This window comes from Pithys albifrons, chromosome 6, assembly GCF_047495875.1.
Source record: "Pithys albifrons albifrons isolate INPA30051 chromosome 6, PitAlb_v1, whole genome shotgun sequence".
Classification (NCBI taxonomy): domain Eukaryota; kingdom Metazoa; phylum Chordata; class Aves; order Passeriformes; family Thamnophilidae; genus Pithys; species Pithys albifrons.
In genome coordinates this window covers 26,463,464-26,480,577 of record NC_092463.1, presented here as the reverse complement: position 1 = coordinate 26,480,577, position 17,114 = coordinate 26,463,464, and the positions used below count along the sequence as shown (strand labels likewise).

General features: G+C 39.9%; 1 protein-coding gene across 3 annotated transcripts in view; it reads left to right on the top strand.

Moving 5' to 3' along the window:
* Window positions 1–17,114, top strand: part of LOC139673027 (signal recognition particle subunit SRP54) — a 36,361-nt gene that overhangs the window by 9,293 nt on the left and 9,954 nt on the right. Inside the window, exons 6-16 of one of the 3 annotated variants that reach the window (XM_071557932.1) lie at window positions 443–509; window positions 596–653; window positions 1,372–1,522; window positions 2,383–2,531; window positions 3,729–3,829; window positions 3,940–4,026; window positions 4,432–4,505; window positions 4,746–4,854; window positions 5,619–5,789; window positions 6,247–6,342; window positions 6,945–7,437. In XM_071557932.1, the coding sequence (XP_071414033.1) occupies window positions 443–509; window positions 596–653; window positions 1,372–1,522; window positions 2,383–2,531; window positions 3,729–3,829; window positions 3,940–4,026; window positions 4,432–4,505; window positions 4,746–4,854; window positions 5,619–5,789; window positions 6,247–6,342; window positions 6,945–7,036 (1,155 nt within the window). In that variant the 3' untranslated portion in view covers window positions 7,037–7,437. Of the gene's footprint in view, window positions 1–442; window positions 510–595; window positions 654–1,371; window positions 1,523–2,382; window positions 2,532–3,728; window positions 3,830–3,939; window positions 4,027–4,431; window positions 4,506–4,745; window positions 4,855–5,618; window positions 5,790–6,246; window positions 6,343–6,944; window positions 7,438–10,825; window positions 11,088–14,928; window positions 15,106–17,114 lie in introns of those variants that run through there. The other 2 variants (XM_071557934.1, XM_071557933.1) reach the window with 2 other exon arrangements.

The following is a 17,114-nucleotide window of genomic DNA, read 5'->3' as shown; positions in this document are numbered from 1 at the left end:
GCAAAGATCTTTGTTCCTCTGGAAGTGCAGAAACCAAGAGCTGTATGAGTTGTAGCCATTATGGTATTTGATACTGAAGTATTAATGCTTTGAGTAGTTTCCAAATGCTATCCCAGTCTGCAGTATTAACAGTGAGCAGAATCCAAGAGTTAGTAAAATGGAAACTTGAGTTATTTGTAGTCATTCCCAGCTCAGAAGCTGAAATCAGAAGCAGAGTCAAGCAGCTGTTCTTATCTTGCCATTAATAATTATTTATAAAATACATTTCTAAATAATGGCCATGCTAACATTGGATACTTGTACAGAGTTACTCAGTGGCCTCAGTTATAGGAGGGCTGGCTTGACCTTGGGTGCTCTGTGTGTACTTCAGTGACTCGCAAGCTGTTACAGTGTTGTCATTGAGACTTTGGTGTGACTCCTTGTTTTGGATTTCTTTTCACAGTTAGCCTACTTTTATCAGAGAAAAGGCTGGAAAACCTGTTTGATATGTGCAGACACATACAGAGCAGGTAATACAGACTTTAATGATGTAGTTCTCTATCTATAATACTTACAGATTTCCTTAAGTAGTCCCTTGACTATACTTGTCTTACAGGTGCTTTTGACCAGTTAAAGCAGAATGCCACAAAAGCAAGAATTCCCTTTTATGGGAGGTAAGCATCTTTCAGAATCAGTTTGGAGAACAATTTAACTCCAAAGATGTATTGTTCCTTATTGAATGTCTTGCACTAAGCCCCATCCAGTATTGCCTAATTACTTAGATTTTAGTGATATATTCTGAGTAGTATTTGCTCTGATCAGATGAAAATTCTGCTTAATTCAGTGTACTGCCAGGAGCAGCAGGTAGGAGTAGTGTAAGAAGAGATCAGACATCCAGGAATAATTCACTATGATGCTCTCTGTGTACAGCAGTTCATAGACTTTTACCAGACATATTCAGATTTACAGGAAGTGTCTTACAGATCCAAGGATGTTGTTTTCGGACGTTTAATTTTTATTGTCAAGTAGAGGCAGAGGTGGACTAAAATAGCTTTTATAAAGTAGTAAATAACTTTCCCCTAAGCCTCACTGGAGGTGTAATGTCTGGGTGCTCAGTTAAATCTTATTTCAGGGAAGGGGTAGTAGAAGTTAGTGCAGCTTTCAGCAGGTGAGACAGATAGTCCTTTGTACTTCAGTTCACTGAGTAGTAAGGGTAAGTGGCTTCAGAGGGCATATTTATAATCAATTTTTGCTTGATATAAGAGGAATTCCGTCTTGAAATCCAGGTAGATTTATAGTTAACAAGTTTGTAGTCAAGTGATGAAATTTTAAATTAGTTTCTTTGGGAACAAAGAATTGCACATGTTTAGAGATGTTTCTCTCTTTGATCAGTTACACAGAAATGGATCCTGTAATTATTGCCTCAGAAGGTGTTGAGAAATTTAAGAATGAGAACTTTGAAATAATCATTGTTGATACAAGTGGACGTCACAAACAAGAAGACTCTTTGTTTGAAGAGATGTTACAAGTTGCTAATGCCATAGTGAGTAGTTTTGAGAAATACAATAACTTCTGTCATAGTCATTAGACTACAACGGATTTATCTTTATATCCTAATATTCTGTGTAGATTTTGCTTTAACTGCTAGAATATATTAGAAATTACAGACATATATGAATAAGCAAAGGCTGAAAGACCAGTGCTTGATAGCTTTGTGTTAGTTTTAATTCTTCTATCTGTAATTCAAGGGTACTTGAATATAACTGGACTGCCATTCCTGCTTTAACTTTCCAGGATCTTTGCATTGAAAGAACCAGTCTGATCTGGTTTCCTGTAACTATGAATACAAAACTTTGTGATTGTCACAAATAATTGGCCTGAAACAGAGAGGATGATTGGATAACTTTCAACAGTTTTGATATGTAAATGAAACTGGTGTTTCTTATATGGGTTTAAAAAGTCTGGCTATTTATTTGATTCTGTGGTCTTGCATGACAATGTCACACTTTCCACAGAATTCCTACTAATGGCTAACTTGTTTTCAGAGGAATGGATGTCTTAAATCTCTTAATGTAGAACTGACTGGAAGATGTGAGCCATTAATTTCTTCTAGCTACTAATTAGCTGGATGGCTCAAGATACTGGCTAAAATCACTTGAAACATAACTAATAAATACAAACCTATTAAATGGTAATCTTCTGTGTTGTAGATAAATCTTTCATGTAGTTACATAGCACTAGAGTTTTTCAAATGGTCCTTAGATAATACTGTTCATAAAATGTCCTGTTTTAAACTGCACAGCCCTTAGATACTGTTACTGCAGTAATTCTGCTACTGAACATAATGCACAAACTCTTTAGTAAAGCAGGAAATTATTATTTTGTGTGTATCATTTCTCCTAGCAACCAGATAACATTGTTTATGTGATGGATGCTTCCATTGGCCAAGCTTGTGAAGCTCAAGCTAAAGCTTTCAAAGATAAAGTAGATGTAGCTTCTGTTATTGTCACAAAGCTTGATGGACACGCCAAAGGAGGTGGAGCTCTCAGTGCGTAAGTACTGTGGTATAATGGTGTAATAGTGTCCAACATCTGGCCGTGGACAGCCAGCCAGGAAATGTCTTACTGTCTCACAGAAACCTGTTCTCTGAAAGTGTCACTGTCACACTGCAGAAAGTCTGAGATTTAAGTCAGGAGATTCTTACCCTTCTTCTGGTGGATAGGATCACTATCAGGCACTTTTCCAAAAAGATAAATTTGGGCTTAATACATACGGCTTTGTTGAAGAGTTTTGCTTCTCATTTAATGCCTAAGAGTTTTCTCCAGAAGGGGAAAACCTCTGCCTAGTCATATCTAGTGGCCACAAAGCTGTGATGCAAATCAGACTTCTGGATTGCCAGTGTCCAGCAACTTGGTAAAAAGTTGTCTGCTGTCATACTTATCTGAATTCAATTCTCATTGGACTTCCCATGTGCTCTGTCTTGGCAGACTGACTAGACAATGTTATGTTTTATCTTCAGCCTTATATACTTGTTCCACCTGCATTTCAATGATACAGCTGGTGTGGAGCTGATTTTTCAAAACAGTCCAAGTTTACTGACACTGACTTATTACATCACTGACTGATTTTGATCTGAAGTGTTACAGTTCTTGAACTGCCATATATATTTTACTTTATTTATAGCATAGTGATGAAAAACTAAACCTTTTGGTATTTTCATTTTGCTCTTTTTTCACTTGTCATGCATTGGCTGTATTTGCTTTATACAGTCTGTGAACTGGAAGCTGAGTTTCATCTAAAAGCTAGTGCCAATAATTGATCAGTGAAAATGTTCTGATTTTTCTCACATGTGAGCTTTTTTCCCTGTGTTGAAAATGAGATTCTGTTGTATGAGGGAAATGTAACCAATGCCTTTGTCATCTGACCTCAATATTAAGATAAAGTGTACATGATTTATTTTTCTTTCTTTCTTTCCTCTCAAGTTGCTTAAAACTCAGCAATGAAAATAAGCAACTTCTATTTTTCTTAAAGATTTTTTCAAAGTATTTTACTGATTAGAGAAAAATCTTTTTAACTACTCTCAGCTACACATCCAAATGCTGGATGTTTTTTCATTAATAGTTTGAGGAGTAAGACAGATACTGCAGAGAGGATGCATAGTGTTGAGGGTGCCTGACTGATTGTGTTAATAGATGGTACAAAAGATGGATGGGTTTTGAGGCCTTTTCATAAAATGTATTTTACTGCAGAGTTGCTGCCACAAAGAGTCCTATTATTTTTATTGGAACTGGTGAACACATCGATGACTTTGAACCCTTTAAAACACAGCCTTTCATCAGCAAACTGCTTGGTATGTATGTACTGTGTACAATTGTACTTAAAAGACACTTTGAATTGGATAATGGAAAGTCAAAGTGTAATTTTTTTAATGATCATTTCAGAGCTGTTTTCTTTTCCCAGGTATGGGTGATATTGAAGGATTGATAGATAAAGTGAATGAGTTAAAGTTGGATGATAATGAAGCACTCATAGAAAAGCTAAAACATGGTAAGTTATTCCCAAGGCCTGAATAGCCGGTGCATTACAGTGATGTAGTCATGGCAGATTCTCTGTGACGGAGACCACTGAGTTAATTTGTGTAATTTGTAGACACAACTTGCTCATGTGCATAGTGAATAAAGGCTATTCTGTTTACATGTGGCAGGCAAGTAACCTGAGTTGTGTTTTTTCAGTAATTAGTCTGTCAGAGTGTAAGTGCAGAATAATTAGCTCAATGGTTCAGCATGTGCTGTCCGAAAGTGTTTATCCATGTTAGTAGTGAAAATGTTTATTTATCCACTTACCTGTGCAGTACAGTATTTACCTTGTAAAAATGAAAAATAATTGAGAAAGGAGAATAAGACCAAAATGCTACTGTGACTTCTGCTAACTTTTTTTTTTGTTGTACTTCAGGTCAATTTACACTAAGAGATATGTATGAACAATTCCAAAACATCATGAAAATGGGACCATTCAGTCAGATCTTGGTTAGTTATTTCCCAAATCATTTTATTTTATCAGATTTTCATTGATATTTGACAAACTTCTGTAAAATTAGAACTCTTTGCTGAAACTTGTGTTACAGTCTGCAATGGTTTTCAAAAAGGTGAAATCTACTGCAATACATAACAACTGAACTAAAAATTGCTGTCTATATTTCTGGCTGCTTAATCAAAGTTGGCTTTGCCTTTTCTGACAGAGCTTTTGTTTTCCGTTTTTAAAACAAGGGCATGATCCCTGGTTTTGGAACTGACTTCATGAGTAAAGGCAATGAACAGGAATCAATGGCAAGGCTAAAGAAACTGATGACTATAATGGACAGTATGAATGATCAAGGTAAACCAAATGTCATGCACTAGTGTTCTTTCCCCATTGTTGTTAACCAAAGATGACTTTTTGGAACCAAAAAGGCAATGCAGCATCTACAGGGACAGAAAACTACAAGAAATATTTAACACTCTTAGAAATGGCAAATGACAACGAGTAGGTGTGTCTCCAACTTTCTGAATAAGTCTAAATATTTAGAGATACCTTAATGACTGCCTGTTGCTGCTCTGTCTTGTGTAGAATAGGTGGGATTTTGAAGCATTCTGGTAGAAATTAATGAATTTTTAGTTTTCATATTGTAAGTGTTCTCAAATTATTAACGCTATACTTGCAAATTAAAAAGCTATTTTAATCCTTAATCTGGCATTGCTGTCTTTTTTTCCTACCCATCCTCAAGTTTACTTGGTGATATAGCCCAGCCTCTGGAATTCAAAGTGGTTTTAATTCACCCATAATTCCTGCAGGATATGCTCTTACCCTTGTGCTAAACCCATTAATATGGCTTAAGGGCAAGGGTGCTCAGGGTGTGTAATTTATTCAGACGATTTTTTCTATCATGGTGATGAACATATGAAGGTAACAGCTTTCTAGTATTACTTCATAGAATATTATGTCTCTATTTATGTAAAATTCTGCATTGTCACTTCTAAAACTAGGGGTTTGTTCTCTGGCTCAAAACTAAATTCTCTACAATGAGAACAGGTTTGCTACCAACTGTAATAGTTTTTTATCAGTAACTCAATGTATCTCTCTTTTCCTCACTGTAATTGCAGAACTTGACAGTACAGATGGTGCCAAAGTTTTCAGTAAGCAGCCAGGAAGAATCCAAAGAGTAGCAAGAGGTTCAGGTGTTTCTACCAGAGATGTTCAGGAGCTTTTGACCCAATACACTAAGTTTGCACAGATGGTGAAAAAGATGGGCGGCATCAAAGGGCTTTTCAAAGGTAAAACAGCGTGACACCACAAAAACAAACCAACCAAACCAAAAAAACAACTAAACAAAAAAACCCCTAAAATTTATGAACTTGGTGAGGCTGTTGCTTGATGTGTGAACGCAGAGGAAATGTGAAAACATTGATTAGGGAGAGGAGAAAGTGAGTTGTAGTTCGCTCATTGTCATGATGTTTGAAAACTCTTTTATGTAACTGTAAGACTTGCACTGTTCTTCATGACACTAGTGTGTAACTTGGTAGGGAAAGCCACTGTGTTTCAATCAATGTGGACTCGATTACTAGCACAATATAACACTGCAGTCTGTTATATGGTGTGTAGGGACTTACAGTACCTTTAAGTGGCTGACATAGTGACTTCTGATAATGGACTTATCCATTTGAATCTAGAATTAGAAGGTGACATTCAGATTTATTTCTAGCCCCATATGTTAATCCACTTTTTTTTTAGGTGGTGATATGTCAAAGAATGTAAACCCATCTCAGCTGGCCAAACTAAACCAACAGATGGCAAAGATGATGGATCCTAGAGTTCTTCATCATATGGGTATGTGAGCGTTTGAAATACAGAATTTAGGTGTGTGATGTGAGAATATCTGCATTATATATCAGTATTAAGTATTTCTAGGGTTTTCTAGCAAGAATCAGAGTTTAGTCTAAATACTTTGCACTTAACAGTACTTAATCTAATCTTTCCGTTTGGATGGAGCTCTCAGATTGAGAAATTGGAATGGTGTCTGCGAATAGTGATAACTTAAGGCATGACTATGGTAAAGCAAATCTTCCTAAAGTTCCCTTCCCTTCTCTTCTAAGCTTTGCTTCAAGTTATTAAATTTGACAAGACCACCTTTAAATAAAGACTGCTATAGCATAGCCTTATTAATTGATACTGGTAATTCCTTCAAGGTTTTTTCTTCTGTCTAGTTCTTAATGCACAGTCATCTTAAAACCTACTTTAAACCTGGTGTTTTGCAGACCTTTCTGTAATTACTCAGTTCTTTACTTCCAATAGGCATTTAAACCTGCTTTGACAGTGTTGGGTTTCTGCATTTGTAAATTACTGAAATGGTGTGTGTATTGTAATGAGGCCTTGAGCAAGAGAGCCGTGCTTTTAATTCACACGTTCTTGTTCTCACTTATTTTCTGCAGGTGGCATGGCAGGTTTGCAGTCAATGATGAGACAATTTCAACAAGGTGCTGCTGGCAATATGAAAGGCATGATGGGATTCAATAATATGTAAAGAAGCCTTAATACAAATGGACTTGGTTGACTCTTCATTGCAACTTCAGTGAAAGAATTTGCTTTCTTCCTTTTTACGGTGATGAGGGAGTAGTTTTTTGAAATCTTATCCAGACTTCTCAGTTTCTACATCTAATTTCTGAAAACTATTTTTGCTTAAATTAGTTCCTCTCCACTAATAACTGATGGCACAAAGAGTAATTCAGTTTAATGAAACAAAATCATGATGTCAAATTTTAATATTTAGAGACACTTTTTAATTGTTTACATCAAATGGCAGCCATTATATTTGTAAACAACCCTGATCTTTAGTTATAGTAACATAAAATGTCACAAATATACTGTAAAATAAAATTTAAGTGGTTATAAACAAGGGAACAGCCTGTTTCTTCAGTTCTTTCTAACTCCCTTTAGCTGATAAATATGAAGTGAGATGATTTCCTTAGTTTGAGTTGTTTCTAAAGACTGTTGTAACTCATGTTTGGCGTAGAATACTGTAAGAATAGTTCAGTATCTGAAAATCTGTTGTTGGTGCTCAGTTGTGGACCATTTTTAGAATATGGATGTGCTGTGCTCAGGTTTGTACAAGACTTTGTTCTACAGAATTTTATCATTCTTTCCCTATACACAAGGAATGAAGTGACTGAAAAAATGCAGCTATGCAAATATCAAATTGTCTCGTATAGTGAAGATAATCTTCATACCAGCTTGCTAATTAAGTAGGTTTCTTTGTTATGGAGATAATTTCTAATGCATACTAATTGGAATTCTGTTTTGGTACTGAACTTTAAAACAGAGATATCTGTATCTAACAAAACATATTGCCGTAACTCAGCTACAATGAGATCTTAATTTCCTATAGCATTTCTTGAGTATTTCAATATCAAAAGGGTAGAATCTACAGGCCCACCTCAGAAACTAGGTAGACCAGATGAACTGTGAAATCAAACATAGATCTTGGCAAATATCTTTTACCTTTAAGGGAAGAGGGTGTATTATGAATCTTCATATGCTGCAGAGTGCTTGGTTTGTAAATGGACACCTGTTGCTGTTGCTTTGAGAAGATAAAAGCTGAATGTAGTAATTAAAACAGCCAGTTCTTTGAGAAGGTGGCAGCTACCAGTGAATAACTTATGTAGGAAATTATGCTCTTGTATTAATATGAGGTATGCTGTAACTTACTTTATATTGTGAAACTATCTTGTGCTTGGTTAGTGGTACTTGTATTCAACGTAGGGAGGATGTTGAAAAATTTTCAGTTACACCATTTACCTAATGCACTGCATTTTATGCATAGCATTAGTCTGTTAAAGGATCAGTTAAGTTGGATATTTAGTGTTTTAAATACAGCAAAAGAATGCTTGCATATTGACAGCTTTTAGGGGAGCTTTCCTCGGTTACTGTAGTGGTGTGTGTTTACTAAAACCCATTTTTTTATAGTAGTTTCAGTTCTTGAGCAGTATATACCAATGAAATACACAAAATGATGCAGAAAAGAGTATCATGCTTTGGAATGCAGTCGGTAGGGGAGAGTGGATAGTTAAATGCTTTTGATGGAAATCAAACATGAATAGGGATATTGAGGGTGAACACTGAAGCACTGTGCTTCAGGACAGGCTCAGTCAGACTGTCAAGTTCCCAACAATTAACACTCTATTTTCAATTTGCTGCATACAACTAGTTTTTGCTTTTAGTTCACCATTTCCAAACTACTAACACTGCTACCAGATAGGAAGAGAGCTGTCAGTAGCGGAGTATTGGCAGAAGCAAGGGCAAGTTCAGAATGGAGTTCCTTTAAAGTAGAACATGTGTCAATTATTATTTCTAAGATACATGCTGGAGTGAACAAAGCGCGTACTGTTCTTATCTGAGTGAGCCAGGTAGAAAATACTTTGGAGCCTGCTTGGAAAAATTGCCTGAGGACCTCAAGTCTGAAATAAAAAATACATGCATGCTGGAGACACCAAGAAGAGTTCAATTGTATGGGAGCACTTCTAAAATTCTCTCATAGCTTTTTAAGGGAGAATTTAAGATACTGGGATATAATTTTTATGTTTATGGATCCTGCAGAGTACGATGTTTGGAAGAAAACACTAAAGTTGTTTCAGGACAACAGAATGTTCTATATGTTCTTTCAATTTGATATTCTGAATTGGTGACTTACGTGGCCTCGATGCAAATAAAACACTGTTGGCAAGTGTGTAAAAACTCCCCCACTAGCCTTTTCTTGCATTAGGGTTTTTGGTACTCATCCTCCACAGCATCTCAGAAAGTCTGCAGAAAAGTTTTCTCTGGCATACAAGAACCCCGAAGAGCTAGAGGCAAGCAAAATTTGCTGAAAATACTTAAAAGACACAGGTCTGTCTTCCTGTGTATATCTTGCTGAAAGCTGTGGCTGCTCAGACCAACTTGTCTGAGCTCAGTCTGCTGCTGAGCAGCCAAGTAAGAGGAAACAGTTATGATGGTCAATAGATAGTTGTGTGATAGGAGCTGGACAGGTTACTATTAGACACACAAATAGCTATGAGTTTATTTGTGAACAGTCTTTACTGTTTCATAGGACTTTCAATATTGACATATGCTAAGTTTACTAAAATTGTCTAAGTTGCAAACATCAGTTGTTCTGGGAGGTGAAAGATTAAGTTCAATATTACTGTACAGCTGCTATAATCACAGCAGAGGTAAAGGAAAGTTGGTCAGTTGATTACTGAATATGGTTCTTTGGGAGCTGTTACCCTATTTCAACCAGTCCTTACTCAACAGAATGTAGACTTTAGTGTAGGTAAGAGATTTATGTATCCTAATTTGTTTCTTTGCAAGTTTAAGTAATATATATTTTTATTGCCTAAAGCAGATGTTCAGCCCAATACTGTCTAAAATAATACTCTAGTCTTTAGTTTATGTGTTTCTGTAATCATATGTTCAATATCGTACGTTTTGTGTGTCAGCCCTTTTCACAAGGGAACATTTTCTGCCTTATGCTACTATAATTGTGTGATATGTCTGTACTTTAACTGGGCTTTTCATTTGTCATGGGGTCTGGATAATGCTTTAATATGACTAAGAAAGTGTGTAAAAGCCCATCTGTGCTATAGACTGTAATTTTTTGGAAGCTGTTCTTAATGACGCAAGATTCAAGGGCAGCTCTTGCTCTCTACATGCCTGTTACAGCCATTGGTTCCGACTTAAAAAAAGAAAAAAAACCTACTCACTCCATTATCCCGATAAAAACGATGTTTCAAACGCTTGCACCTCCAGCTGCTCTCACTAGTCGGTATTGGCTGATGTGCCTTTGCCGGGGTCAGCCCTGGTTCTGTTCAGGCAGGGCCCTTCCCTGCAGCTCAGAGGCCTCGGCTCCCGGCTCTGCTGGAGCTGCTGAGCAAACCCAGTACCTGGCAAACTCCTCTCCTTGCCTGGTGCCAATGCACTTTATTTTCTCACCCAGACGAAGCTCGGGGCTGGGTTTGCATTTCTTTCCTGTTCAGGGTTTGGTCCTTTACAAGGTGCTGAGTTGCCTGAGCCAACACCCGATACTGGAAGGCTGAGCAAGAGTGGCCCTGGGAGCGGAGAACCCCTAAATCCTACCCAGGACCTTCCTGTGATTATATTATTTTGGACGTTTTTACAGTATTTTGGGAGAACGATGTCTATGTTGCACCCAGAACACAGGTTTTTCCCTCGCTGCAGAGCAGGTACGGTTCCTCCTGCGTCCAGGTCGAGCTGTGCCTGCCAGCCCGGCTGCCTCCGCCCTCTCCGCGCTCCCCTCGGGCCACGGGGCTGCGGACACCCCTGCCATGGCTGCCCTCAGCCTCTGCGGGCTGTGCCCCGGCTCCCGAGCGCGCCCGGCCCGGGCGGGGGCCCGGCGGGCCCCAAGCGCCGCCCCGGCGGGCGCGGTGACGGGCGGTGCCGCCCGGCCGCTCTCGCCTACCCGGGCCGCGGCGGCCCCGCTGCCGCCCTCCCCCGGCGCCGCGGCGGGCGGGAGGATGGAGCAGGGGCTGTCCGCCATCACCCTGTACTGCGCGCCCGCCGCCGGCGCCATGGAGCCCGAGCAGGTGAGCGGGACGGGACCGGCCCGGCCCCTCCGGGCGCAGCCGCAGCCGCAGCGGGGCGAGGCCGCGCCGGGCCCGGCCGTGGGTGGCGGGTGGCTGCGGCCTGACCCGGGCGGGAGCGGGGGAGCCGCGGGAGCGGGGTCGGTCTGTCGGTTTGTCGGCCGGCCTGTCCGCCCATCCAGCGCGCTGTAATTACAGTCAGTGCGGCGGGCACGCGTGTCTCCAGTGTCTCCTGTTCGCCGGCGGATAATGCCGCCGACAAACGAGCCTGATGAATATTAAAGCGAAACAGGTTTCCTGTTCCCTCCGCGCTCTCAGATTGGCGAAGGCGGGGGAGACGGCGAGGGACACCAGCTGTTAATTACAGCACAGCCTGGAGCTCGCCCGTCCCCGCCAGGGCTGCCCCCTGGTCGGCCGCGGCTTCGGGCGCTGCCGTTCACCAGCAGTGCTGCTCTTTAAGGCCTGCTTGTTCCGAGCGTGTCTTTTCTTACAGTCCTTTGACTCTGTAATTTTGTTGTTTTCTGTTTCAGAAAGACTCATGCTGTTTGATTTAATTTGAAACACGGGTGGAAAGTCAAGCATGCAATAGGAAAAAAACCACCCAAACCTAAACAAACTCCCCCCAAAACCTTAGCCAGAAAAATAAATCAGTAGGGCAGCCAAGATAACATGTAAGGAATATTTTTCATTGCCTGTTACCAGCCTTCTGTTGACTGGCAATATCAGGTCAGTAGATCTGTGCAAATTGAATGGCTCATCTCTCAAACTGAGAGTGGACATCACACACTTCGGTGGTTTGGATCGTAAGCTCTCTCAAGGATTCCTGCATTCGATGATTTAAAAGATGCCAAAGGGAATAGCCTGACGTTCCTATTGCTTTGTGCTTTTCTTTTTCCTCTCCTTCATGAAACTTTATGTGATTGCATCACCTGGTGTTACTTGTGTCAGCTCCTAGCTTACCTGCAGGTGTCCAGGCACACCTTGTCCTTGATTGTTGTTTATTTATTTTGACATCTTAGAGGAAGTCTGAAGTTCGATTGTGCTGGATATTGTTCCAACACTGTCAAAAGATGCCCTACTCTCTCTGTTTCTGGCCAAAGGGTGAGATAAGAGAGTGGGTATAGAGGGTAAACAAGGAACAGCAGTTTCAGATGCTGATTTTCCTGACAGGCAAGATTTGTATGTGTGCCATAAAGCCAAGAAAAATTCCAAGAAGACATTTAAAAGGAACAGGAAGTTGCTTTATAATGCTTACCAAGGATCTTAAGACTGTCAGCTAGTGTGGTGACAGCACAAGAGTGACAGGCCTTCATGTCTAATAGTCGCCGAAGTAGAAGCCAAAATAATTACTTCTGTGATGTGGGGTTAAGACAAATGCTGAGTCTTTCAAGACTGTATAATGTGTTAGGGAAGGACAAGCCTGTGGAAAAAAAAATGAGATCGCAAACTTGACTAAAGCCACGCATTGAAAGAATGATCTTTGTGATAACTTCCTGAACTGAAAAAGAAGATCAAATTAGTAAAGGAAGATCAAAACAGGAAATACTGTAACACTTCAGCTATAAAGTGAGTCTAGCTGACAACTCTAGAATACATCTGCATTGCCACAGTTTTGGAAAGATAAATAAAGTTCACTAATGCTGAACTTTCTGTCTGTAGCTGAGAGAATTGGCTTTTATTGACATTTTGCAGGTCGAAAGGAAAAAGACAAATGCTACAGTGATAACTAAAACCCACACAAGATTGTGGACTGGGTAATAACCAAAGCAACACCTGATACATTGTATTTAATAATGTAGGACTTTTAACTGGATTACCAAGAGAACCAGATTCATTGTTCCTTGATGAATCCTTACTGTCTTGAACTGGTGCATTTATCTGAAATATTTTAGTAGTACCAGCTACACAGAGCTGCTTATTGTGGGTAGTGTAAGTGGAGTGTGGGATGAGTGTGCAGGGAATTAAAGACTGCTTTTTAAAGTGAAACATGAACCAACAATTTTTTCTAAGCATTTGGATTAAATGAGCCCAAATCAGATGAAGAGACTGTGCCTTTAGGAAAGCTCATGTTGCTTGCTGTTATTAATCACAGTGATATTTATGATGTGGTATTTGCAATAGTGCTCTTCAGTTCTGTGACTGAACATGCGAACCAGCCTCATTGTATGATGCCAATAAAGAAGCGTGGGACATTCATAAAAAGCTGATTGTGCAGTGCTTTTTGCACCAAAAAGTACAGAACTGATGCCCAGTAAGTGGCACCCACTTTTATAGTGGCAGCAAGGAGTGCTTCCTGTGCTTAGGTTGCTCCAGGACTAATAGACAGCAGAGAGAGTGCATTGAGCATATTGTCTTTCTACTTGAAAATCCGATTCTGGGTGAAAATGCCATGCTGTTTTAGCTGAATTACTCCATTGAAAACTTACGTTTGAATTCTACTCTGGTTCTCCAGGAAAATACCTGAAATGTGCCACTGTAGCTAAAGAAATGCTGGGGGAAGCTGAGATGACTTGCAGTTTTGAGGAGTGATGATAGGAGGGCTTGGAGAGATGATGAATCAGTGCACTCCCTCTCCACACTGGAGAGCTCAGCACGTGATCTTTACCTTCCCTCCCTCTTCTCTACGGGCATGAGAAGAATCTGTGCCTGGAATAAGGAAGCCATTTGGCTCCCCATAGCCCCCTCCTGCCTCTCTATCCCATGCCCACTGTTTCCCAGCTAACCAAGCCTGTTTGCATTGCAAATCTGTTGTATGTAATTAGGCATGAGAGATGGCAGTGGTAATACTGCGCTTGCAGTGATTAAGGGATGTCTTACAACTATGTAATAAAATACATGTTTTTATTTATAATTTTGAATTGTGCTCTGTGTAGATCATTAAGTTTTGCATAGGGAAGAAGTCAGAAATTGGAATATACACATTTAATGCAACCTGGAATCTGTGTGCACATACACACATGTCATTCCTTATGATACAGCTTCAAATTACATGAGCTCATGCATTTTTAAAAATCCTTCATGGTACATTAAAAACATGTGGCTGGCATTTCCCAACCTTTGTGGCCTTCTCTGCATGATGGAAGTGTTTTCAGAAGAGTTTTGTGCATTGGATGTGGTGGTATCTAAAAACTCTACCCAGACAAAGGCTCTGTTTTGATGGCCACAGTACAAAACTTTACAAAAAATTCACTTGCTGCAGGAGTAAAGAGTTACTGATTGGCCTTTGAACTAGAAGTATAAATTTTTAATGCTTGTGACCCAAAGTCTGCATTGTAGTATTCAGCAACTGACAGAACAAAACCAGACTTTGTACTTCTCATTTCATATGTCTTTAGCCACAGAACTCAGCGCTGTGTTTTAGCGTGGTCCCTTGCACTAATCGTGGTTCTTAAGGAAGGCCCCCAGAGGCAGATTCCTTGGTGTGTCTTTTAAAAACTGGAGCCAGGCTGCTTAGTTGTTCACTTCTCTTTTGAGCTAGAGGTGTCTGCCTGAGCTCACAAAGGTGGCTACAGCCTAGAATCTGTTTGATTAATTTCTTTAGATTTTAGTTCCAAACCCAACAGTACTCCTGCATAATGCAGTGCTCTTTCAGAATAGATGTTTTTATTACCACCTTTTCATGCTGAGTGAAGGCAGTTACCTTTTAGTTACTTTTAGAGGAGAAATCAGTTTTTACATATTTCCAAACAATATTGTTTCTGTCTTTTACGTACAGCCAAGCTCTTTCAAACATCCACTGCACATGCTAATCAATCTAAAATATTTTAAATATCAAGTTTTGTAAGTAGGGACTTTCCAGTTCCAGAAGCATGCACTTGAGATAATGATTTTTTTTTCTTTATAGCAACTTGCAAAGGGAGAAGGTGGTTTTGAGAATGTGGAGCTTGGTGTCATAGGAAAGAAGAAGAAAATTCCAAGGAGGGTTATTCATTTTGCAAGTGGAGAAACAATGGAAGAATATAGCACAGATGAAGAGGAAGATGAACAAGAGAAAAAAGACCTGTTGCCACCTGTAGATCCTGTAGGTATTTCACTTGATAAATTGCTACTTCTGGTAACTATCCACATTTTATAATTTATTTTTGGTCTCACAAATCTGATTTAGTATTCAGTATTAAAGATTCCATTAATTTCTTTGGCTTTAGGGACACAGAAATCTGTGAGAAGTATTTTTCGGAAGTTTTATCTTAAGAGTTCTCCTCCACTAAAATATCCCTGATAATTAGAAGTGGGTTTAATTTCCTCTAGTTTGTACTTTTTAGAATTTCCCTCTCTAATGATATTTGCTTGGTATCTCCTTGATTTGTACTGCTGTTTAAAAGAAAAGGTGCAGGGAAGACGTTTCCTTATGTTTGTTGACAGTGGAGAGTTGAACCTGTAATTTAGGGCTACTGTTCCCGCAATTTGTATAATTAAAAGAACACAGAAGGCAAAGAAACATGACAGGCATAAATAAAGGAAATCTGGTGTAATTCATTGTATATGAAAAACAAGTGTTAAAGGACCTGCCTAGTCCTTGTGCGTAATGTTCCCCCGTCTTGTAAGCTGTGGAGATATTGGTTGACTTGTGAATGGGATTTCCTTTTATTGGTCCAGATTCAAATGGAGTCTCAACAATTAAAGCTGTTGCCAGCAATGTGTATTGTAGCTGATAAAATACATTTTCCTTTTTGTCAACTATTCTGGATCTATACTTAGAGGTAAAATGAAACATATAATCTGTTTTATTCTGTTGGCCCATCCGATAAACTATTTTGTGGTGACAGTGTGATTGCAGAGCTCACAGCTGTGTGTGCCACCACCGGCAGCAGCACCTCCCCACCCTCTGGTAGTCAGTCCCCAGAAGATCCACATCCTTCATCTCTCCATGTGCCCAGTCTTATGTTTGTTTTATTCCAACCCCAGAAACGAGTGTCCCAAACACCTCTTTTCTCCAACCTCCTACAATTCTTATCCCAATAAATTGGGTCTGCAGTTCTGTTCCCTGCTGATGGGGCTCCCTTTGGGCTTGGATGCCTGTACTGAGATGGAGACTCCAGAACTGACTGGGTCGTTCTTGGTGTGCTGGAGCAGTCAAGCAGTCAGGAGTTATGGCTTTGTGCGGCCCAGCCAGTCCTGCCTGGCTGCTCACAGGAGGCACTTGCTGGTGCAGAGCTGCTTGTTCCCACACTGCAGAGCAGAGTCTTTGCACACACAGGAGCCAGTGCACCGCTCCCTACTTGACACTGCTGGTGAAATGACTTCTGCAGCATCGTTTGGCAATCTGTAATTAAGAAATATTGTGGTTGAAGATTTCTGTTTACAATAGTAGGCCCTGTATTTATTTGTATGTATCCATCCTGGGAGAGCTTGGCTTTGTTGAAGGAACTGAAGAGCTGGATTTTCTGCTCCTGCTCTTCTGAAGAAGTGGTGAACCATAAGAGCTTTGCTTTGGGAAGCACTGCCAATTAACACAGCTTTCCCCCTCTGTAAAAATAATTTATCTTGAAGGAAAAAAATGGGGGGTTGAGGACTAAGCTGCAGTGAGACTATGGGAATTTAGCTGGGATTGGGGTTCCTAGTGATTCACAAGCAAAGCTGCTGCATTACATCTTGTATGGATTGATGGCAGCACTCTCCTTCTTACTGGGCAGTTCTTGTATACAACAAAAAGCAACATTAGCCTGAGAGCAGGTAGGATATCATCAGTCTAAAATACATGAAGTTTATTGAAAAGAAATGCATTATAGTTACAAACAATAAGTAAGATGTTAAGCTGCCTTGCTGGGTGCTGTTTTGTTTTTTTTTCTCCTTAAGGATCTTAAAGACATGTAAGAACTGTGCAACTTAGTGAATATTATGGTAATGTTCAGGTATCTCAGTGTCAGGTATCCACGGATGCCTAGGAGAATTTTTTTCTGAATTATAATGAGCAGAGGACTAGATGTGTATAATTTTTTGTGCCATTTCCTCACAGTAGAAGAGTTCTGCCGTGTTGCAGGGATGGAAGGCTCACAAGCCCTGGTGTACATATGTGAGAGCAGAGAGTGC